This window comes from Uloborus diversus, chromosome 1, assembly GCF_026930045.1.
Source record: "Uloborus diversus isolate 005 chromosome 1, Udiv.v.3.1, whole genome shotgun sequence".
NCBI lineage: Eukaryota > Metazoa > Arthropoda > Arachnida > Araneae > Uloboridae > Uloborus > Uloborus diversus.
Genome location: NC_072731.1, coordinates 89,783,539 through 89,808,634, shown reverse-complemented (window position 1 = coordinate 89,808,634; position 25,096 = coordinate 89,783,539). Strand labels below are relative to the sequence as shown.

The 25,096-nt window shown below is 34.3% G+C and overlaps 1 protein-coding gene across 1 annotated transcript in view; it reads left to right on the top strand.

Annotated features, from left to right (window-relative positions):
* LOC129230337 (partitioning defective 3 homolog B-like) overlaps positions 1–25,096 on the top strand; it is a 159,559-nt gene that overhangs the window by 94,386 nt on the left and 40,077 nt on the right. Inside the window, exons 3-8 of the mRNA XM_054864769.1 lie at positions 12,209–12,398; positions 12,530–12,675; positions 14,004–14,123; positions 15,667–15,758; positions 18,180–18,260; positions 24,231–24,646. Of these exons, the coding sequence (XP_054720744.1) occupies positions 12,209–12,398; positions 12,530–12,675; positions 14,004–14,123; positions 15,667–15,758; positions 18,180–18,260; positions 24,231–24,646 (1,045 nt within the window). The remainder of the gene's footprint in view (positions 1–12,208; positions 12,399–12,529; positions 12,676–14,003; positions 14,124–15,666; positions 15,759–18,179; positions 18,261–24,230; positions 24,647–25,096) is intronic.

Below are 25,096 nucleotides of genomic sequence, written 5' to 3'. Positions count from 1 at the left end.
GTCGGCGAGACAATACGTCAGATAAGTAGCAAACTTTTGAAAACTCTGGCACAATCATTGATTTTATTTTCGGGTAGATAAAAATTAGTTTGTTAATGCATTATACTAAATCTTTCAAGCATTTCGTATTGTTTAAACAGGTAGTCCATGAACTTCATCTCATAGCGAAATTTTTGGATACAGTTACTGGAAAATGGTAAAGTTTAGCTAGCTTCTTGACTTAACTTCGTACCAGCTGGTTAAATTTAAAAATTAGGTACATCTTTTACCAACAAGAAAAGAAATTTTCAATTAGATGAGCATTGTCCATGTATAAATATTTTAATTTCGCTAAGAAAATCTGAAATGTATCGAGTAAATTTCAACCTGTGATGCTGTCAAAGCATTATACCGCTATGTTTCAGAGTCAACTCATCCGGCAACTACCTGGATTCTCAGTTAGTGTTTAAAAAAACGGGAATAAAAACATTCACTGCTTTTCCATTCCTTATACGCCCACTTCAGATGTTTGCGCTAGTTTTTGAAATTAAAAGAAGGTCAATGTTCATCTTACTGTTTTTTGAAATGTTTTATAACAAGCTTTATTTCTCTGTGTATTTGCGGGAGGGGGGTCTGAAAATTGTCTCCCCCGGCGCTGTTGTCTCTTATAGGACTATTGTCCGCTTTTCAGCAGTTGAGACTTTGTCACGCCCCCAACACGTGGTATCGGAAGATTCTATATGCGTCTTTTGGGGATGAGGCTTCAGACTAACACTGAGAAAGGTTGCCAGTTGGCCATCGTTATCGCGTTGGAAGAAGACGAGTGTTCTATAATTTTCTAAGAAATCACCTTCCACATTCTCTCTTAAGAAAAAAGGTGTGCTACAAAGACAATTGTTCGACATAAAAGTATTTTAAGATTTGCAGTGTATTTCTATACGTTTCGGGTTAATTTATCATTGATTTTGCAAAGGAAATCCTAAACTTTCTGTTTTTCACACTAACTAAACATTTTCTGCAAACACGGTGAACAGTTACAGGTGAAATTGGAGCGAAAATGTTTCATTTTATTCTGCTGAAACTTTCACAGCTCTCAAACGTGGGTTTTTCACGCATTTTCTAATTATAAATCTCTGATCGCATTTTGTTAACTTTGCTGGTCAACCATTTCTCACCTTATTTTCGATCCAATTTTCTTCTTTAAAGCGTTTTTTTTTAAAGTATTATATACTAGTATGGGATAAATGAACTACTTTTGCAATATTTCGAACTGATTTACTTCGAGTATAATGAAGAATTAACACATTTTTGAATTGCGTTTGTTGTTACTTTGCGAATTCGAGCCATTTTGAAAATAATACGTAGAATTTGTGAAGTAAACAAGCAAAAATTAATACCAAACGATTTTTTAACTATCACTGCAATGAAAAAATAATAAAAAAAGAAAATGACAAACGACAACTTTAATTTCGAATTTTTCTGAAAATATTTCTCTATCACCTCATTTTTGGCCCATTTCAAAGTCATTATTTTGTAAAAAATGTTGGATTGATGTAATCATGTAGAGACAGTATGAAAAAGTATTGAACTACTATTTTAATTCCTAGGCACTTCATTTTTAACCACACACATTTAAAGCGTACGAACAATTTTGGAAGCCACAGTAGGTATTTTGCACTCTGTGTAACACATTTCAATACTTTAGTACTATTTTTTTTTCAACATGGCTTTTATTCTTCAGAAATGAAAAAAGGAACAAAACAAAAATTAAAGCTTTTCACATACCAATATGGTTATCTACAGAATAATTGAATAAGTGCCTGAAACAACGTTTTATGTTACTGTTTTGACCTATTTATTTTTGTAAATACGAAAAAATCTATATGCTTTTTTTTTTTTTTTTTCAAGTTTTTCGATTACCCTAAAAGTAATTCAGTTCTTCCAGTACTTTTACAGAGCAGCGTTACGTGTGGGGATCGTAAAATAGGCAAAAGTTTGTTGCCTGTATTCTAATACAGATCCGAACAAGGACGAATACAAGGGAGGGCGATGGGGGCGATCGCCCCTTCCTTGAGTCGAGATGCAGAACTCTTCCACGGCATATTTTTGATACTGAAGTTGAAAATTGTTTTAACCTATCTTCAATAGTTTTACGAAGCTCTTGCTGTCTGGAAAATAAAATTTTGGCACATATCTTAACAGTTTAGTGATAGGGATCCGAACTTTATATAGGAAATATTTCAAAGTTCCAAAAACTCAATTTTAGACGATTTTAGTGATATGAAATAGGGTTATGGTTCAAGGGCTTTTCTCAGTGAAGTGTCGAAAATAAAAGTCCCCATCCCCCCCCTCAAAAAAAAAGAGAAACTATTATGGGACACCTTCGATGGCGTAAAGGTAAGGGATGGGGTTTGGTACACTCCTCCGCAATTTTGTAGAAAATCAAATCCCCCCCTTCCCAAAATAACTGAAATGAGACGATCTTTCATGGTGTTTGGAAGGGGGGGGGGAGGTTTGCGAATTTATAAAAGGGTAAGGGAGTGAAATCAATCACCCCCTCCTTGAATAGTCTCTGAATCCGTCCTTGACTCTGAATGTAAAAGGCGTAATTTTTAGCAAGAAACGTTGCAATAGTCAACTTATTCAGTTGTTCAACATATCGCACATTGCCCCCCCCCCCCCCGCACCATTTAGGTGAGCTAACTTTGCGATTTTTGTGTCGAGAAAGAGCATTAAATTTAGATTTTAAATCAATAGCCGGTACGGTTTTCCCAAATTTTGAATTGTGTCACTTTCCTTGCCGGGGTGCGATATGATTCTTTGTTACAAACATACATGATCATAAAAAAATTGTGACTAGCGCTATCCAGGGGGGAGGGGGGAGCCGATCTTTTCCCTTAAAACAATTGTTAGTGTGATTTTGGTGACTTAGAGCAAACCTAAGGAGCCGTTCACAAATGATGTCACGTTTGAAAGAGGTAGGGAGGGAGGGTTTGGGGTTCATGAATTTCTGACAGTTAGTCTCAAGGGGGAAGGAGGGAATTACAAGAAATGTGACTTCACACATTTTGGTCCAAATAAAAGCGTTTGTTATAGCAATATGTTAGTAGGGAAATAATGAGAGTTCTGCAACAGGAGGCGGTGTTGCGGTGTTAACACCGCCTCCCCCTCCCACTCTTCCTCCCACCGCCTCCTCCACTTCCTCCCCACCCCCTCCCGACCTTGGGGTTGACCCTCCCCACGACCGGGGCCGCCGCGAGAACCCGTAGAAGGTGACGAGGGTTTTTCCCGCGTTTTAGATATTTTTCCCGCGTTTTCGGACTTAGAATATTTTGAACTTGTTGTCATGGTATCCACAAAGTTTTTACTTTTTGGATGGCAACACCTGTTGCTATGCTTTAACTTATGCGGTGTTTAACGTTCATGGCGCCATCTATTGAGAGGTTTATTTTTATTTTTTTATTTCTACGAATTTAATTATTTTTATTTTTACAGAGTGTTGAAGTTGGGAATCGAACACCCAAACTTTGAGTTAGCAAAAACGTATGCTAACCACTATGCTATATTTTTCATTACTCTTTCAGTCTTAATGTGAATCTGTACCATGACAACGAATATTACAATTAAATTAATTTTAAAACCATCAGTTAATTTACTCTTTAGTACTAATCATGGCATATCATTAACTGAATTTCAGCTCATAATTGAAACTATCATCATTATTATTATTATTTTTCATAATAACAAAGTTTTCACTTAAGTAAAGATTTATTTAAATACAACCCATTCGAGATTTTAGATTTATTTCAATGCTTTGTGGACTTGAAATATATTTTAAACTTTGATTTTCTTTTTCATGCATTTCAAACTTTATCCTTTTTATTTTTTCTAACTTGTTAAATTTTCTTTTTTCTTTGTCAAATTTACAAATAATTTTTCTAACTTGTAAAAATTTCGAAGAAATAATTTTCTTAACTAATTTTTTTTTTTTTTTTTTTTTGACTTTCATACAACAAAATATTTTTTCTTATTTGTTAAATTTTCTAAGAAATAATTAACTTAAATATTCTTTCATACATTTTGAACTTTAACGTTTTTTCCTGTCATTTAGCACTTTGATTTTTTTTTTCACTATTTTAGCGTTTTTCAATTATTTTCAGTCTTTAACTATTTTCTTAACTTTTTAGTCTTTAACTAATTTCAAGCATTTCAGACTTAGATTATTTTTTCGTGATTTCGATTTTTTTTTAGTATATTTTAGAGTTTGATCATTTTCTCGCTTGTTTTTACTTTATCGTTTTTTTTTTCCCCGATATTTTTAAACTTAGAAATTTTTCACAAGTAGTGACAGGAATCGAACCTTCAAATTTTTCAAAACGTTATCATGTCTTCAATTTTTGCAATCATGTCAAACTTGCAATCAATTTACTCGTAGTAGTAATTAACACTTATCATTAACAAATTTTCTCAGATTTTAAAAAATCAACTTAATTAATTTTTTCCAGTAAGCAAATTGCGCACTCAAGTTACATTCCAACACTGCATATATGTTTCAAGAGTTTCATTGAATTTATCACATTCCATTTAATTAACTCTAATAATTACTTTTTCATTAATACTTAACTTAATCATTTTATCATACATTTATTCCAGTTACAAAATTATGCTTAAAAGTTATTTATTTTTCTTAGCACAAGAGATTTTAACATGTTCCTACTAAAATGCTTTTCACTCTAGTTTGAGTTTACTAAAATAGCAACTCATTTACGATTTAGATTCATTTAATCGTCTTTGATTCTTTTTTCATTGTTAATATTTTACATTATCACATACGTTATTATTTTTATACATTTATCCATTTAATTTTCCAAAATCTACAATCAATTTACTCTTCGTATTAATTAACACTTATCACTATCAAATATTTTCATGAATTTTAAAAATTATCTTCTTAAATAATTTTTTACTGTAACCAAATTTCCCACTCAAGTTATATTTCATCACTACATATGCTTTTCATGAGTTTCATTTAATTTATCGCATTTCATTTAATTAACTCTAATAATTATTTTTTATCATCGATATTTAAGTTAATCATATTTTCCTTTATTTATTTTTCATGCAAACACTCTTGATGGAATAAAACAAATTTTTAAACTTTCATGAATTAAATCCCCTCTGACTATTTTATTTTACTTTACCATACTTTACTATTTTACTTACTGCGTTTTACTATTTATCATTCATTACAGCTTTTCCAAAATATTACTTTACAACCAACTAATTTCATTAACAGAATTTTCATTACAATTTATAAATTTCACTTTTATTTAATTATTTTTACCTACGCTAAAATAAAACACATCACATAAAAAAGTTAAACATCAATGAAGAACCCGAGAAATGTTAAAATTATAAGTCAAGTATCAAAACTTCATGTCAGCAAATTTTAAAAATAGACTTACCGAAAAATAACTTCTACTGAAATTCATTTCAAAACTTGGAATCAATTTACTCTTAGCATTAATAAACACTTATCATTAAGAAATTTTCATGGATTTTAAAAATCAACTTATTTAATTTTTTCCAGTAAGAAAATTTCGCACTCAAGTTACATTTCATCACTTTATATGCTTTTCAAGAGTTTCATTTAATTTATCACATTTTATTTAATCAACTCTATTAATTATTTTTGATTAGTATTTAACTTAGTCATTTTATTGCATAGTGTTTTACTTTATTATTATTTTTTTTTTTCATACAAGCACTCTTGTTAGAATAAAACAAAATTTTCAACCTTCATGAATTAGAATCACTTTGGCTATTTCATTTTCCCAATAATATTTTACTTTAACAACTAATTTCTTTAACAAAATCGATATCATTTATTTTAGTCTTTATCCTTTTCGAACGATACATTCAAATGGACAGCTATACGTTAAATTAAGAAACTTAATCTAAATTTTGACAAATTAAGTTATAGCTAAATACTGACTAAAATTAAGTACAAAAGACTAACCTTTTTGGGGTGAAATCCCTCAAGTACCAGCTATCGCGAAGTTATTTAAAAACAGTGAATGAAATTGTAATAAGTGGATTGTTAATTATAACTCAATCTCACAAAATTACAATTACACGCATGTTTTATTTGAAATCACTGCATACGGCTGGCTGCCCATCGTCGATTTGCAGAACGCATGCCGTGATATCGCAAATCAACTCGGCTGTTGAAAAAAACTACCGTAATGCTACAGCACTTCGGATCGTCCACACTCACCGAGACGAATTGAGAAAATGACTTTATCAATATTGCTATCTACCCCTTTACCGATAACAGATAACAAACCCCACGTGCGAGTATTATTCACCACCTGGCCTACGTCTTTCAAGTGATGTCACTGTTTCTGACCAATTAAAATTAGTTCACGTTTCTCAAATATCAAGCACATAGATCGGCAATAGCCTGATGTCTGGTTTTCCAAACAAAATTTTAGATTTTAATTCGTAGTTTCGAATTAATTTCTTTTTCATTTCAAACTTATAAAAAAAAATTTCCAGCTTGTAAGAATATTTCTTTCAAAAACAGATTTTTGATTCAAAACAGTATTTTTTCAAACTTGTAATATTTTTCTACTTAGAAAATGAAATCAAAAATTTTTGTTTTCTTTAATCATATAAAATGTTTTTTAAGAAATAATTTCTCAAACTTGTAATATTTTTCCACTAATTAAAAAAAAAAATCAATTTTTTTTTTTTTTCAATCATATAAAAATAAATTTTTATTCTTACAACAATAAATTTTTCCGCAAAAATATTTTTTTCAAATCAAAATAATAATAATAATAATATTTTTGTAACATATTGTTTTTTTTTTCCTTTCAATCTTTTTTTTTTTTTTTTTTCAAAAATTTTCAAACTTACAAAATAAAATTTTTTCAACTGAATCTTCAAACGAAATGATTTAATTAAATTTAAAACTCAATATCACTTTACTCTTAGTATCAATAACCAATAGCACTTAACCATTTACTCTTTGCACTCTAAGTATTAATTAACACACACGCATTACAAATAATAATAATAATGTTTAAGATACTTACAAATCATCCACTCAAGCTTTCAAATATCCATCTAGCATGTTATTGTTCATTCGTGTGAGGGAACTTGTAATAAAACTTTACTTATCAACCGAAATTATAAGCGAAAATATCGCATTTTTTTAGCACTTAATATAATCCTACAATTAACAAATTGGTTTTAACTTTGAATTTAAGAAAAATAAAAACTATTACACACTTAGTAACATATCTATCGATGTATATTATTTCATGACAAATCACAAATAGGTGAGGATCTTTTATCGATCATGTGACCAACTAAGTTAAGAAAGAGCGTTCTTATCTCATATGAGAATTTATAAGTCTTTAATATTTCTCTTTAATGTAAGTGTATTGATACGTACGAGTTTGTGTATGTGAATATAACTGTGTATTGTTTTCAAACCATTGTCATGTTTAAGCTTTACGGTTCTAATTTTGACTTTCCACTTAGCATTATTTGAAGTCCTTCGCATGCATTAAACTATAGAAATATTACAAAAATTATATTTTCATTCAGTCTTAATTACAAAACCATACAATAAGATGAAGACAACACCGATAGTATAAAGATTACTTACAATAAAGTGCATATAAAAAATATATGTAAGAGTGATTTCAAAGTATAATCCATCAACCATATTCAACAACTCAATCAAAACACAAGTCTCTTTTAAAATGATAAACACAATTTATTCACACACACAGTAAAAGACAATTAAAAAAACTTTCATCCTTAAGTAAAACTCTTCAAAACTTTCAAGCGTATTTTTAACATCGATTGCATCAAATAAATCAGACACATGACATTTTAAACATGGACTATCAACATTCAAAGTAACGAAGTCACGAGTCAAGTTTTCCCAATTAACATTAAAAAGAACCCGTTCGAAAAAAGTGTCGAACTTTCGACCCCTTGTTAATGATTCACATTCATGCACTCTCATGTAAAAAATGAATCCATTTTTACAATCCACACATTCTTTTTTAGAAAGGTAGTTTATGTTGCATATGAGCTCATCAAATAGTCACTTACGTAGAGAATCAGCCAGTTTACGAACTTCTTGTGATGTATATGTGCTGATTTTATCACATCGACAATCACAGGGATATTTTTTCTCAATTTCCGAAAGGATGTACTCTTTTAGAGTATAAGTCATAAGTTTGTCTTTGACACTACGTGAGATACAAGGGGACGCGTAGCACAATTTGTCAATCTGGCTTTCCAAAAGTAGAACTCTATCAGGCATCAACTGGAACACTTCTCGTTTCAGTTTGAACAATCTTTGCACACTAACACAGATGTTACCATTCGCACTCGACTCTCCTTTTTTATAACAAAAACGAAATCACGGTCTTCGATTAATTTTTGATTTATATTTTTACGTAGGCTTGAAATAACTGATCTCCACACATCTGGTTCTAAGGAAATACCATCCATAGTTGGTCGAAAAATACCATCTTTCCCACACGTATATCTTCTAATATGCACGCGTGTACGTTTCCGAAAAGCATTCACCTAAAGTGAAAATACAATCACCCAAGTGTATCATATCATCAGGCTGTGGAGAAGCCTCAATGTTCATTTTCATGTTCGTTGCATCCCATCTGTTCATCTTCAGGCTTCAAAGTTTCAGAATGATTTTCACCAGCGTTAGTCATTCTTAACTCTCATAGGATTAGGAGTCACAATACTAAAACAACTTCCTGTGAACTTGAAAAATAAATCAAACTAGGTTTTAACACTAGCTGGTGAAGAAAAATCCTAAGTACATAGAATAAAATTTCACGATCTCTTTCAAAGCTCAGAATCACCCTGAAAATGATTCTCCAAACATCCACTATAAACCAATGAATATTCACTTTAACCAATGAGAAGTGTACATAAATCTCTTGCTACTGACGTCATAGAATATCACATGAACTTTTGAGCAGAATTGTGTTGTTTTACACAGTATTCAGATTTTTAGAAAATGCCAACACTTTGACTTCCAAATTCATCCTGACCTACTACGAGTAATTTTAAGATGGTAGCAGGTTTTCACATCACACCGAATGTCGATGACGGTTTCGCATCTCACGCATGACATGATCAATCACGTGTAATTGATCATGTCAATTTGCAATGGTCAACCCCAAGGTCGGGAGGGGGTGGGGAGGAAGTGGAGGAGGCGGTGGGAGGAAGAGTGGGAGGGGGAGGCGGTGTTAACACCGCAACACCGCCTCCTGTTGCAGAACTCTCATTATTTCCCTACTTATGTTCATCGAACATTGCGTGAGATGTGACGAGGGGAGAGGGTAAGGTGAAGTGTAACATCCTGACAATCCGTGTGGATCGTTAAGCTACTGTCTACTGAAGTGTTATAATTTCGTTTCTGCCCCCTCCCCCAGAAACGAAGTTGGTTAGATCCCCCCTCCCGCACTGGCAAATACTCGCCCTGGGGGTAGTCGTCATCTCTTAAGACGGTCCTACCGATGAACCTATAATTTTAAAACAGTATTCCAACCAAAGTCACTTTTTATAACGCACCGAAAATTATTACATATTTCTAAACATTAACATTCATGCAATACTTAGAGAAATAATCTTGATTTTAATAGTCAATTGCATTAATATATTTCAGATTGATTTTTTATTGTTTTCTCATTTACTTTTATTTCTCACATGTAAATCCTTTCTGTAACAATTGTCCTGTCCCCGCCTTTGGTTCAACCAGGTTTTCTTTTTGGGGAGAGGGGGGGGGGCAACTTTTGTTTGAATAATGTTTTCAGCATTTTTTAAAAATAATTGCCACTGCAGATCTACTGACTGTATATCCACTCTATATGGTCTGAAATTTTGTACAATCCATACAGATGCATCAAGACCCAGCCCTAAGAGCTGCTGAGTCACCCCCCCCCCCCCTTTGGAAAAGAGAGAGGGAGATAGAGAGAGATACTAAGTCTTCAAAAAGAACGCAACCCTTAAGTATTTCAATGCCACAATCTGTGTGGCAACGAATATAGGACGTTAGTGTTTAAAAGGATATCGTTCAAAACTCAGAAAGCCTATCCCTAATAGAAATGTTTAATTCGGAAAACAAAATACCTCACTTTTTTCTGTAAATAGTACAATATTTATAGTTCTGAAATTTTCAGTTTAAAAGGTGAAGATTCCTCGTTGACGACGATCACTCGAAGCTAGAAACGAAAGGAAAGAACACAAAGACATTTTCGCAAATTTAAATGCCCGCCAAAGTTAGGGTTGTCTCAATTGCAAGCGGTAGCGATCACCCCCGCGCTAAAATTAGCTCTGCTTTCGGGAAGGCGTTCCGAAGGGTCTTCTCCTCATAAACGCACAATACTCAGCAGCTAACATCACAAAAAATCGTCTAAACTAGCATTCGAAATACAAATTTCAAATATACTATGGAGGTCCCGAATCCCCCTCTCTCCTCAACATCACCAAAGAGTGCCTAAAATTGATTTTTTAAAACTTAAGATTTTCAGAAATAGGGGGGATGTTTTATGAATCTCTCATTTTTCCTTCTGTTACTAAAATGGTCAATACAATCGCATTTTTATGAGTTCAATTTCGAAAAAAAATTCGGGAAAGGACCCCAGAATTTCTCTTGGTCCTTACTATTCCGAAGAGCGGTTATAGTCAAAGTCAGGGTTGCCAGACTTCCCGGATTTCAAGGGACAGTCCCGTATTTTGAGAAATTGTCCCGCGTCCCGGAGAACTTCCATACGGGACGGCTAAAGTCCCGTATTTTAGCTGATAGCAATGTTTTACAGAACGACATTACTTCAAGAGAAAAAAACAAGTATAACAAAAAATGTGAAATAATGAGCAATAATAAAATCATGTGGCAGCAAACGCAAAAGTTATTCTCCTTTTAATTTGGTTTGTATGTTTTTGTTTTGGCGGCAGACCATGAGGCACTGAATGGTTGCTTCTTCCTTGCTCATTGACTAATGTTGGAAATATATCTCTGCGCATGCGTAGTCAATCGCAATGAAAACGATTTTTATACTTTAATAAGCTACATTTTTGCGAGGTTTAATGCTTTGTTGCGATTGAATTTTTCAGATTTATCATGAATAGACGTCTTAAAAATACCCCTGCCCTCCCCCACCTTTTCACTCCTGTCCCGTATTTACTGTTCTTGATTCTGGCAACCCTGGTTGTAGTAGCTTTCAAACTAGTTTCAAAACAGTTTGTAATGAGGAAAAACATTTGACTTTACTAAAGATTACCTAAAATTGACTTCATTTTTGAAAAATAATTTGGGGGAGAGAATTGCAACCGCTCTTTCCTTCCCTTAAATTTACTGAAATTGTCTGAAAGTGTGAATTTTGATGTGCATTTTGAAAATTTCTCCGGAGGTGGACGCTGAAACTTGTCCCCCGAACATCTCTAACACCACTAAAAATAGACTAAAACTGCATTTTTAGGACTTAAATTCGGAAAATTTTCCGGGGGATACGACGCGATCCCATAACCTTCGTCCTTCTGATTCAAAGGCAGTAAAAAGCGTCTAAGGACTTATTACTTTTGGCATTTATCTATTCTTCAAAGCAATAAATTGCACTTGAAGAATTTCTCAGTAATAAACTTATCTTACATTTTATAGATTCACTTCTTTTTTTTTTTCAATAAATTAAATTTTAGAGTAGGAAATTGAAGCAAGATGTGTAGGGCGGTTGCGTCAAGTCTTTGCCTAGCCTCGAAAAAACGAAGATTTGGCACTGGGCAAAGAGACAGCTAAAACCACTCTCTTGCTGTACCTTGGCTTCCCCTACCTAAAGTGAATCCTGGCTGCACTCATGCTACTGAGCGAAAATTTAAAAAAAAAAAAAAAAAAAAAACGTGGGTGATGGGGGGGAGCTTGCAGAAACGAAACCAAATGAACTGAAATATTGTTGAATTGCTGGCCCGCCTTGCCTCCAAAAATTAACAATGTGGCCCTTGAGCAAAAAAGGTTGGAGACCACTGGACTAAAAGCTGAGAAAGAGCGACCCAGGAGGCCTCCCCCTCCGCACGTTTGCCGCTAGCTCCGTTAGCACGGGTTTTTCTCTCCTGATATTTGTGCCATCGATTCCTCTCACTTGGAGTGCGTAGTTCTTAAAAATCATTGTATTCATTTTAGATAACTGCCGTCTACGACGAAGAAATTTCATCGTACTTGCTACACAACGGTGGCGATGGTACCAGCGCTAGCTCCATAGGAACCGCAAGTCCAGACATATTTCAAAATGGGGATCTCATACCAAATGGCTTGTGCAAATCATCTTATAATGAATCGGACGTGGAGATAACTGACGAAAAAATCTATGCAGGTATATTTCAGTTTTTTTAGAAAAGTCACGTCCCTTTAAATTTTATAACTTTCTTTTCTTTTTGTGTGGAAGTGGGCTAAAAAGGATTATGTGGTGTCAAATGATCTAACGAATTCTTCCACGCATTTCAGGTCTCCTCCCTCTTCATGTACGAAGAGGCAGTGAACCCGCCCTGAATCAGTTGCCCCCCTCTCTTTTGCAAAATAACGACAATTGCAAAAGATGGTCTGCTGCGGTGTTGGCGAGTGGAGATTCGTATAAGCAGTTAAACAGCGAGGTAAAGTACATCATCAATTTTCAGAAATACTGCGTCCATGAACAACAGACACACATTACACTTAGCTTTACCAATCTGATCCCATTTTGCGAAATAAAAGTTGCTGCGATATTGTATCGAGATTTACACTGCCTTGGGTAGGTAAATGGCAGTATCTGCAGAAATGAGTTTTCAAGTTATTTGAAGAAACATGTGTTGGATTCAATACTAACAACAGGGAAATGTTGGAGTTTGACGATTTTTTCGCGTATTTTTTAAACGGAAACCAAACAAGCAAGATTGTACAATAAAGCTAACGTACAATAGATGACAAAAATGCAAAAAATTTAAAGTTCGCAGTTGCCCTTTACCTGCCCACGGCAGTACACGTCTTTGTGCAATATCACTGTTGTCAATCAGCATTCATAAATATCAATAATGCCGCAACCATTTCATGTTATTCACGTTGAATTGTCAAAAAGTGTCGTATATATTCGTGTTAAGTCGAGAAATTTAATGCAAAAAATGAGGCTAAAAGTTTGAGGGTCGACTTATATACGGGACAGAATTTCCCGAAGTTTTTCCCGAAAAATTCTTGGAAAAAAACATTTGAAAACGTGAACATTTTCCCGATTTTAGTACAATCCTTATGAACAGCGTTAAAGAAATAAATACTCACACATTCTGTCATAATTTTACATGGCCTGACTGAAATAAAGTTTAATTAATTACAGGAAAAGACCGACTACGTGAAAACTGCGTTTTCGCAACTATTCCCTGATAGTAGCGATACATTGCAAATTTTTTTAAAGAAATAGTATAATATGGCTACAGCACAAAACTGTACTGATATTATTTCAAAATAAAAGCAACAAGTAACGAATATATTAACAGCGAAATTGAATCCTTTACAAAATATCGCGATCAATATACTTTTACTTTTCCCCCTCATACAAATAGACTCGTCTTACCTGGACATTTGCCGATTTCATATAATTCGTGGGCAGACTGTAGTTACATATTTTTATTTTAAAATCTAACTAAAAGTCTTTAATCAAACCATTTAAACAAAACTTTTTGATTCAAATTTTTAAAGAATTATTTTGCACTTCAAGTTTACAGTTTTTAGCAAATGAATTATGAACAAAATTAATAAAATTATCCGCAAAAATTGTCAACAGACATTGCTTGTGAATTAATTGACCACATTCTAGTTCAGAAAGTTAGCATGGGTTATTGCATGTTTAAAAGCTATGAAAAGTTATTGTATATTTTAAGTGCGCGTTTTTCACTAATTAACTTTTGGATTTAAGCCGGGAGATCTGAAATGTTATTAACTTGATCTGCAGGGCGAAGAACAGTCGGAGGATGACCTTCCACCTGGTGAAAGAGAAGATGGAAGTGGTGAAGAAAAATCTTTATCCCTTCAAAACATAAATTCTTGGACAGAAGAAACAAATATAATGAAGGTTTTTCTTTCTTTCACATTTTTAGCGCTATAAATCGTTTAAATAGACCTATCTGTGAAACATATTTTCTTCCCTATTCAAACATCTCCTCTGGAACGGCCGGGAGAGGAAAGTCGAACCAGATATCCAAAGATTCAAAATTTTATTAGGAACCCATTTCGCCCTATCTCATATTTTTAAATGATTTACTTTCAAGGGCGCCCATATAGGGGTTCAAGGGGGGGGGGCTCAAGCACCCCCCCCCCCTAGAAATTAGAACTTCCTTGCTTTTATTACTTTTATCTTTGCAAAAATGTAAAAACATTTCTTCTACAGCCATTAATGAATAATTTATTAAAAATCTCAAACTTTACTAAATTAATCTGTATTGAAATCGGTGTCTATGGGGAAAATATCGTGCTAAACCATAGGGAAAATATCTGAGCCCCCCCCCCTTAAAATTTTGTATATGAGCGCTCATAACTTTCATAATTTAAATGAAACGTAAACATTCCTTCTCTTACTTAACAGTTTTGAGTTCCTTAACGGCCGGGAGACACAGGTTTATCCGAACGTGCTAGAGCCGCTATATAGATAGGCCGGTGCATCAGCTTAAGTCGAGCCATTTTGGATCCGATTTTTCATTGTTGCACTGCTTGGGTTACCACAAAGTTTCGGATTTCGCCAAATTTGCCGAGAATATTTTATTTAATAAACAATTCACGTGCAGCCATAGACTAATAATAAGAAAAGACCGAGCTTTCCCAGACTTGCTGATGAAAAAATTGGTTCATGGATACATCATGTGATTGGTGGGAGGCTTGGCGAAAACTTTGGCAGTATGGTTGCAAGATGGTAGCATTATCTATAGTTGGGCACTCGACATGTATTTTAAGACGCAATGTGTTTTCATTATATTTTTTTTCCAGGTGCAGAGATTGAACTGTTTTTCTTTTGGTTATGCATTATTTTGGCATTAGTAATTAGTTTTTGATCACAGTTTTCACTAACTTTTATTTCATTTGGAACTGCTACATCAGCGTTGGTGTGAACGTAATGGCGTAAACGTTTTGCGCGTTAACGCAAAAATGTACTAATCGGTATCTTAAATTGAAATTGTAGGTAAAAATCTAACCGTTTGCCGATTCTTTTTGGGCGCTTGCATCTTTAATTGCTTAGGGAGTTATTGAAATTGACTAAAAAATGCACAATATTATCTAAACGAAAAACTCACTATATTAACAAAATATTTACAACTTAGAATAACAAATTTACAAATCGGAATCCATAAAAGATCATTCTTCCGTGTTTCATCAATTTTATTTTATTTCTCGCGGGCGTTGATCCTCTGCTACGATCAACGCCCGCTGTTGCTAGGATATCCACCAGTCACATGGTTTGGTTTATGAGCAGCAAAAGGGTTGGCATAGTCATCTAAATAAATAAACTAAATTGAATTAAAAGAAATATCGTCAAAGTTTAGCTGCCACGCTTTAAAAGTAAAATGTTTTGTTTGTTTTCCCATTTATTCCAATTATATTTTAATTCACCTGTTCTTTTTAAGGATAAAAGAAAGGAGCCTCTGGGAGGACCCATTACTTCACCAAAAGAAAGCTTTGATGAAGATAGCGACTGCTCGAATTCATCCAATAAAAAGTGCGTGTGTGTGTGTGTGTTTTTTAAAGAAATATTTACTATTTTTTTTTAAACGTATTTCAAGAGCTATACCATATTGTTTTTATTAATTACACTGTGCGGGAAAAAAAAAAAAAAAACATTTAAAATGCTTCCGTCATTTTGGCGGCTGATTCTTATGTAAAATGACCCCCTGAATCCGAATATGACCTCCGTTTTCCCCTATACAGACCAATTTTTTTAAAGCCCCCCCCCCCAAATATTAGAAAAATCACAAAAAGCGATCTTTTTATTCTGCTTTTCTAAAAAAGATGTTTGTAAAAAAATTGTCAGTGCAGAATGAGAGTATAAGACTTGCTGATATGACTCTTATTTCCGAAAAAATTTTTGCGATGTAAAATGAATTAAAAAAAAAAAAAAAAAAACTATCATGTGAATGTTGCACGTTGCACACGAGTTGAATCACAGAACTCCATCCAAAAAGACATTCTTCTGGCTGATTCTTATGTAAAATAACCCCTTGTTTCCAAATACGACCATCTTTCCCCCCATCATGCCCCCCCTTTTTAGAACCCCCCCTTCCTCCGATTCAGAGCCATTTGTTTTAATTTGGAGGGGGAAAAGAGCACTACAATATCTGTAAACATTATTCTGAATAACTAGAGATGTGCAAAGCTCAAAATCTTGTGCATGTGTAGCAAAAAGGAAAACATGGGGGGTACCCCTCCCCTCAACACACTGTGCAGCAAAAAAACTCTCGAATGCTGTTGAGGCTTTTCTGACTGATTCGTCTGCAAATTGATCCCCTGAAATCGAATATGATCTCCGTTTTCCCCATACACGTACTGATATTTTTGTAGAAAAGCACCCCCCTACCTTTTCATAAAATTTAGTGGTGGTGGGGGGGGGGCAGGTTTTCTTTTTTGCTGCATATGCACAAGATTTTTAGCTTTGCACATCATAGTCATTCAGAACAATGTTTACGGTTATTGTAATGCTTTTTCCCCCTCCAAATTAAAACAAATGGCTCTGAATCAGAGGAGGGGAAGGTTCTAAAAAGGGGGGCGTGATGGGGGGAAAGGTGGTCGTATTTGGAAACAAGGGGTCATTTTACATAAGAATTAGCCATAAGAATGTCTCTTTGAATGAAGATCTGCAATTCAATTCGTATGCAACGTGCAACATTCATAAGATAGTTTTTTTTTTAATTTTTTTTACGTCGCAAAAACTTTTTTGGACATGTGATTCATAGAAACAATTCTTATACTCTCATTCTACACCGAAATTTTTTTTATAAACATCTTTTTTAAAAAGCAGAATAGAAAGATCGTTTTTCGTGATTTTTCTATTGGGGGGGGGGTATGCCTCCCCCCAAGTCCCCGTTTTTGCGATCGGTGTCCATGACCTTGAACTTTGAACCTCTCTTGCCCGTCAAAGCTATGTTAGCAGTTAATATAAAGCTGCTTTAACCTCCAAAAAAAAAATAATTGCTCTGAAACAAAGGAAAGTTAAGAAAAACTTGGGGGCCTTAAAAAAAATTGGTACGTATAGGGGAAAACGGAGGTCACATTCGGATTCAGGGGGTCATTTTACATAATAATCAGCCAACGAAGTGTCAGAAGCATTTTGAAGGTTTTTTTTTTGCCGCACAGTGTTATTCAAGATTCAATGGCAATTAGTGACTTGTTTAGTTTCCAAATTGGCGAAAACAGAAAACTGTCATTCACATCGCCGCCATATTTGATCCTCATGCGCTACGTTTACATGTTAATGGAACTAATTTTAATTTATTTAGTAACTAGTTTTCTTTAAAAGATTAAATATTTTACGGTATCACTGAGTAGTGTTTTATAACTTTGAATTAACTTGGCGACAAGAATCAATCATTCGCCAAAACTGCCATCAAATTGATTCTGTTATTCATGTAGCAGGTGATCTACCGCTATAGTTAGGTAATTGTCTCATAGATAGCACCACTTAGGCTCAGATAAAAAACAATTGATTTCAGTTGCAATTCTAAGTAAACACTTTTCTGAACAAAGTTTAATAGAAAGATAAGAAAACCCAAGAATAAAAAAAAATATTATACAAAGCAGTCATGAAAGCACACAAAATCTATTAATTGCAGATTAGGGTTCAATTAGTGGCAAAAGACTGTTAACTGACTACTTTTCTGAAAAAATAAATTCCCCTTCCGCATAAAATTGGTTATGACTCCGCGTTCGATTGTTTCTCATTGGAGTTTCTGTAATGCAAAATTATGAATTTACAACTGATGGTGATAAGCATTAGAGATTAGAGATAAAAAAGCCTAATTATTTTCCAGCTTCAAACTTTTTGGAGTGTTAGACAATATAATAAGGAACTTTTGATTGAGTGGATGTGACTAAATTGCTTCCAGAATTTTTTAGATATTACAGAGCATTTTTTTTTCTTTTCCAGAATGGTAGAAATTCTAAAATTGAAAAATGAAGATGGACCCTTGGGTATTCAAATTGTTCCTGCTAATGAAAGCCCTGATAAGTAAGTTCCTTTTAAAGAATACTTTCTTACAAAGTTTGCAACTAAAATGTTCACACAATTTTCTTTTCTCATAAAGTTCACTATATATCAAGATCCATAATTAAAGTTTTAATGATTAAAATTAAGAATATGATGTGAAACAGAGGAGCCGTTTTACACTAATATGAAGTGTTAAATCTCTTGCATGTTTATGTAAATATTTTTAATTTAAATGAGACACTTATGATCAGTAAAACTTTTGCCAAAATCAGACAGTAGAACTTCCTATATGACTTTTAGTTAAAGAATACAAATACAAATACAAAAGTGATGACCAGCAACAAGCTCTGGGCCCAGCTAGGCTGTTCCTAGTCAATTTACAATCCCCAGTGAATATCAATGGCCCTTTTAAAAATATCTATTCCCTCCTTATTACCACCTCTTCCGGTAAGCTGTTCCAAGATTCCATTACCATGCTAAAATAATAATTTTTCCTAATATCCATGTTAGCCTGGGATTTAAATAGCTTAAAACAATGACCCCTTGTCCTGTTTTCAGTGCTAAACTTTAGCCCCGTAACATCTTTCATTTTAATAAATTTAAACAACTGAATCATGTCCCCTCGGTCTCTTCTTTGCTCAAGACTGTACATTTTTAGTATTCTGAGCCTGGAATCGTAGTCTGAATGAGAAAGTCCATTTATTCTCCTTGTAGCCCGCTTTTGAACTCTTTCCAATACATTAATATCTTTCTTAAGATAAGAAGACCAAAACTGAACAGCATACCCCAAATGAGGTCTTACCAAACTTATATATAAGGGCAGTAGAACTTCTTTAGATTTGTTTGAAATAGATCTATTGATAAATCCAAGCATCTTATTGGCTTTGTTAATAGCTATGCTGCACTATGTTGACTAAACTTTAAATCCTGACTTATTAAGACGCCCAGATCAGTAACTTTTTCTGCCTGACTAATGATTGAACCTTACAAATAATAACTTGTACACTTATTTACATGCCTTAAATGTAGCACTTGACATTTCCCAACATTAACAGCCATACCCATTTATCAGCCCACTCTGTAATATGATCTAGATCCTCTTGCAGCTGATTTGCTTGTTCTTCATTTTCTACAATCCCCATAACTTTGACATCATCAGCAAAACAATTCATGTTCCCAGAAATATTTTTAAATATCGTTCATAAAAACAAGGAACAAAACAGGCCCTAACACTGATCCTTGAGGGACCCCGTTTAAAACCTCACTACATTTAGGATAATTTCCCCTCACAACTACCCTTTATTTCCTTCTGATCAGCCAGTTTTTTACCCAAATGAAAAATTTCCCTCCTATTCCTATATAAGCTAATTTGCTAAGTAGAGCAACATACGGTACCTTATCGAAAGCTTTTTGAAAATCAATGTAAACAACATCTACAGGCCTCTTATTGCCTAAAGCCATCTTAACTTTGTCATAGAAATGTAATAAATTAGTTGCACAAGATTTACTTTTCCTTAAACCATACTAAAAACTAGCCAATAGATTATTAGTCTATAAAAAATTTACTATCTTAATTTTTATCAAGGTTTCAAAAATTTTGCAAACCACCGAAATTAGACTCACAGTTCTATAATTTCTTGCACTCCCCTTAGACCCTTTCTTGAAGAGTGTTGTAATGTTAGCCAGCATCCAATCCTCCGCCACTGTCCCCGAGTTATAAGAAGCATTGAAAATATTTACAATTACATCTGCTAATTCCTCTGCACATTCAACTAAAGTTTTTGGATATTAATGTATTGGAAAGAGTTCAAAGGCGGGCTACAAGGCTACTAAATGGACTTTCTCATTTAGACTACAGTTAAAGGTTTAGAATGCTAAAAATGTACAGTTTTGAGCAAAGAAGAGACTGAGGGGACAGGATTCAGTTGTTTAAATTTATTAGAATGAGAGATGTTACGGGGCTAAAATTTAGCACTGAAAATAGGACAAGGGGCCATTGTTTTTAGCTATTTAAATCTCAGGCTAACATGGATATTAGGAAAAATTATTATTTTAGCAGGGTAGTGGAACCTTGAAACAGCTTACCAGAAGAGGTGGTAATGAGCAAGAGAATAGATAATTTCAAGAGGGCCATTGATTTTCTAGTCCGGTCAATTTAGACAATGGAAATAACAAAAATTCCGGGAAAGCTAAATTTTTGTAGAGTCCTTAGGTTTAGCATTAGAAATAAAGTGCCAAAAGTCCTCGTCGATCCCATGTGCGCTAAAAAAATTATTCAGAGTCAAAAGTCAAAATTTGAGGTTTTTTGGATTTTTCTCAAAAACGGTAAGTTTTATCCAAAAGTACCTCAGACCAAAGTTGTAGATCTCAAAATTCTCTATAAAAATGGTCCTCGTGATTCTTTCTCCAAGACCAAACCATTTCCCAGATATTGCCTACTCTCAAAAGACAGCCAGTCATTTACAAAATCCCCTCTACTCGCATGTCCTTGAATAACATCTGGCTATTCTAGTCCATGTGGCATCATTCACATACCCAGGGGTGTTCAACCCACTAAGGGCAAAGGTGCACCCCCCTCATCATCGCAGAGATCCCCCCAAAAGCAAGCCTCCCCCCAAATAAAAAGATACCCCTCAAAACAATCTCCCCAAAAATTTTGATGGTGCAGTCTGGGCCATGACCCCTCCTAGGTGACGTACCTGCTTCTTTTTGAGTTAAACGTGCAGTTCAAGTGAATAAACGTATTTATTACAAGCATCTACTGTTGTTTGTGCTGATCAATATTTAAGAAAAATGTCACAATTTTGCTTTATTTGCAATAAACTTTGGACTGAAAGTGAAACTGTTGTGCGGAGCAGTCGTGGATTGCCAACTTTAATCGATGCAAGTGTCGGGAGAAGTTATAAGAATGCGGATTATTTAAGAAGTCAAAAGTCCGTTACAAGTCGCGTGGATTGCAAAAAACCATACACCTGGAAAAGTTCAATCTCTGCAACAAAGTGAGGATGAACAGGCCAGAACTTCAAAAGTAAGTCCTTCTCGTACTGTAGCGCAATTAAGTGAATTTGAATCCAGCTTTTGTTTTTAAAAACACTGCTTATTTTGTGGCTGTAAAGTGGATGAGGAGGCTGAGAAGAAGAAAGCGCAGAATTATCGCAGAAAAATTCATAAAGCATCTACCAGATCATACTCAAAATTAAAACGTGCAAGGGAAGCTTTTGGCACATCTCAGAACGATTTTTAGCTAACTTTAAAAGGGATTCTTTGAATGCAAGTGTAGAAAATTTATGAATTTTTCTGCGATAATTCTGCGTTTTGTTCTCAGCATCATCATCCGCTTCCTTGCCACAAAATAAGCAGTGTTTTTTTACAACAAAAGCTGGATTCAGATTCGCTTAATCCCGCTCTAGTACGAGATGGACTTACTTTTGAAGTACTGGCCATGTTCATTAGGGTGGATTGAAGACAATCAAAATCTGATAAACGCTAAGTAATAGCCCGGAAAAGTTGCCTTTTGTTGCGATATTTGGTTATGCAAAAGGATTCTGACCGCAAAAAATATCTTGAGGTGTCGCTCGCGCCTTGAAATTGACCATAAATGCATAAAAACTAGAAAAAATTATAATAATTTCATCAAATATCAAAATTTGATAAATTTGATGTTATCGCTCTTAAGAGCAGACTTTTTGTGTAGATTACACATTGCATAAGATCATTTTAATAATAAACTGTATTTTAAAGTTCCACACATGTGTTGAATCTTGAATTTGACCAATATAGTGTCAGAATTGAATAACATCATGTTGCTCTATACTTAGAGAAAAAATATTAGAAGTTATGATTTGTAAAAGTTTTCATATTAATTAATTCTTACATAGATACGGAAAAAATAAGTAATAAAAGCATTTCTTATCTAGTAAAAAAAAAAGGTAATTATCCACTTAGCCCATAACTTTGGCTCAAAATGTCAAATTTACCTATGATAGAGAACAAAGGTTAAGTATAAAAATTTGAAAAAAAAAATGTGGCTTGCAACAGCCCACATAAGTCACCCTTTGAAACAAAAGACGTTGCTAAAGAAACTTTAATGGGTTTTGAGCCCTCAAACTGTAACCACATTGATTACAATAAAACATAAGTTTGGCGTGCGAGTTGAACTATTTTACTTCTCATATTTTCATTCTTGATTGAAATTGTGACTTGATGGTATTGTGGCTTAATATTTCTAGATTCTAATCTGACTCGAATAAATCCATCCCTTTTGGTTAGACAACAAACTGTACCTGACATTTCTTTTTCTTATTTTACCTATCGTCTCACTGCTTTAGTATGACATGTGAGGTTTTGAAAATTATACTACTCAGTAGGTACATCATCAAGCAAGCCTTTCAAAGTTTTATCGGGAATCCCCTTTTTGAAAGAGGGAGCTGGCGAGTTTTACCAGTTCTGCTTATCGATGAGCTCATAGTAGTCTCTCAGCTTCAAAATTAAAATCTGGAATTATAAATGTTCATTGTCTATCTTCGAACTGGTCGTCGTAATCCATCTCAAAACAAGTTCTATGATGATGGTCATCCGCAATGCCTAGTGTTATATTTTTTAGATTCTCAAAGTAACCAGTTTGCGGAACAAGAGCTGATGATCCAAACATAGTACGATGGCAAGTTTGAAGAATTCGATTGTATAGAGAAAATTTACAATATTTCAACTTGAGTTCTTTGATAAGCAGAAGTGGGAAAACTCGGATCATCTTCTTTAAAAAAGAATATCAGATAAAACTTTAAAAGAAATGGTGCTTGAAGGCATAACTAATGAATTATATTTATGATTTCCAATACCTCACGTTATACTAAAGCAGTGAGATGATGCGCAAAATTAGATGAAGAAGCGTCAACCACGGTTTGTTGTCTAACCAAGAGAGATGGATTACTTAAAGTCAGATTAGAATCCAGAAATCTTACCCACAATGTATCACTAAGGCCAAACATTGTCAGGAGTGAAGATAATAATGAGACTCGCCAGCCAAACTGTTTTATTGTATGAAATGCGGTTACAGTTTGAGAGCTCAAAAAACATTTCAAGGGGGGCTGTTTTGAGAGGTATTTTTCTCAGTTTTTGGAGGGGGGCTGTTGCTTTTGAAGGGGGGGGGCTCCGTGATATTGAGGGGTGTGCCCATGCCCTTAGTGGGTTGGGCACCCCTGTGTATGTGAACGACGCCACACGGACTAGATGTTATTCAAGGCCATGCGAGTAGAGGGGACTCTGTAAATGACTGGCTGTCTTTTGAGAGTACGCAATATCAGGGAAATGGTTTGGTCTTGGAGAAAAATCATGAGGACCATTTTTATAGAGAATTTTGAGATCTACAATTTTGGTCTGAGGTACTTTTCGATAAAACTTACCGTTTTTGAGAAAAATCCAAAAAACCTAAAATTTTGACCTTTGACCCCGAATAACTTTTTTAGCGCACATGGGATCGACGGGGACTTTTGGCACCTTATTTGTAATGCTAAACCCAAGGTCTCTACAAAAATTTAGCTTTCCCAGAATTTTTGTTATTTGATCACTATTTTTATGTCTAAATTGACCGGGCTATTCACTGGGGATAGTAAATTGACAAGGACCCGCCGAGCTGGGCCGAGAGCCTGTTGCTGGTCGTCACTTTTGTATCTGTTTTTGTATGTGTAACTGTAACTTGGTCACTCTACATAGTTAGTTCTTAGAAAAGTTCGAATGGCTACGGCCGCGTGTTTGTGTACGTGTTAAAAAAAGTGTCATAATATACTTGCAAGAACTGATCATTCATCTGCTGCTAATGGATAACGCTACACTCAACATACCCCATACATTAAAATATTTAAAAGATTCCATTAAGCAACAGCCTGGTGAGAAATTTAATAAAACAATAGTATACATTTCAAAAATTCACTCCTTGTAAATGTCTCATTTTATTGATTTTATTTTTTCCATATAAATCTTCTTTTGAAATAGGAATGAAGGTGTTATCATACAAGGCATCGAACCTGGTGGAAGGATCGACCGGGATGGCCGTTTCAGCATTGGGGATCGCATCACAGAAATAAATGGGCTGAAGTTGAGCAAAGACTCTTACCGAAATGCACAAGAGATACTGAAAGATGCTCTTAAAGAACCCATTTTGAGCATCCATTGCATCAAGAAGGTTTCATGTCCAAGCAAAAGTGCACCAAAGCTTGATTCAGATAAACTGAAAGAGGCTCAGATCACCAAAGAAAACGATGCTAGTCTTTCAAATGACAATTCATCTTTCCCATTGTTGTATTCAACACCCACTAAAAAACTCCCCACAAATTTACTTCACAAAGGTACACCCAACCATTCAAGCATCAGAAAGGTTGGCAGAAGAATTTTAGTTCATCTTTCAAAAGGTATATTTTACTTTATTCTCTCCCGCCCCACCATTGTTATTAAGATTAATAAAAGTTTTGATTGAAAGATTTAATTATACTGTCTGACCATGTTTGTCATAGAATTGGCAAACACCCAGTTAAGACAGCTCTATCTCTATCTGAATGAGGGCGAAAATTAAAATTTTGATGTGCATGTTTCATTTATTTCTATATGACAGTTTAATTTTTCAATCTTGCAACTTTTTGTTTGTTTTTCTCTTTCTTATAACCTTTTTTCTACTTTAGCTTTCCTTTTCCTATTTGATGATTTTTTCCACCTCTTTTTAAGTTTCCGTTACCTACCCCACTTCTCTATTTTTATATTAGCAATGCTTTTTCCTTTTCCATCATTAATAACAACAAGAGTTTTTTCATAATCCCCACAGTAAATTAACAATATCGCTTTCTAAAAACTCGACATTTTCATCA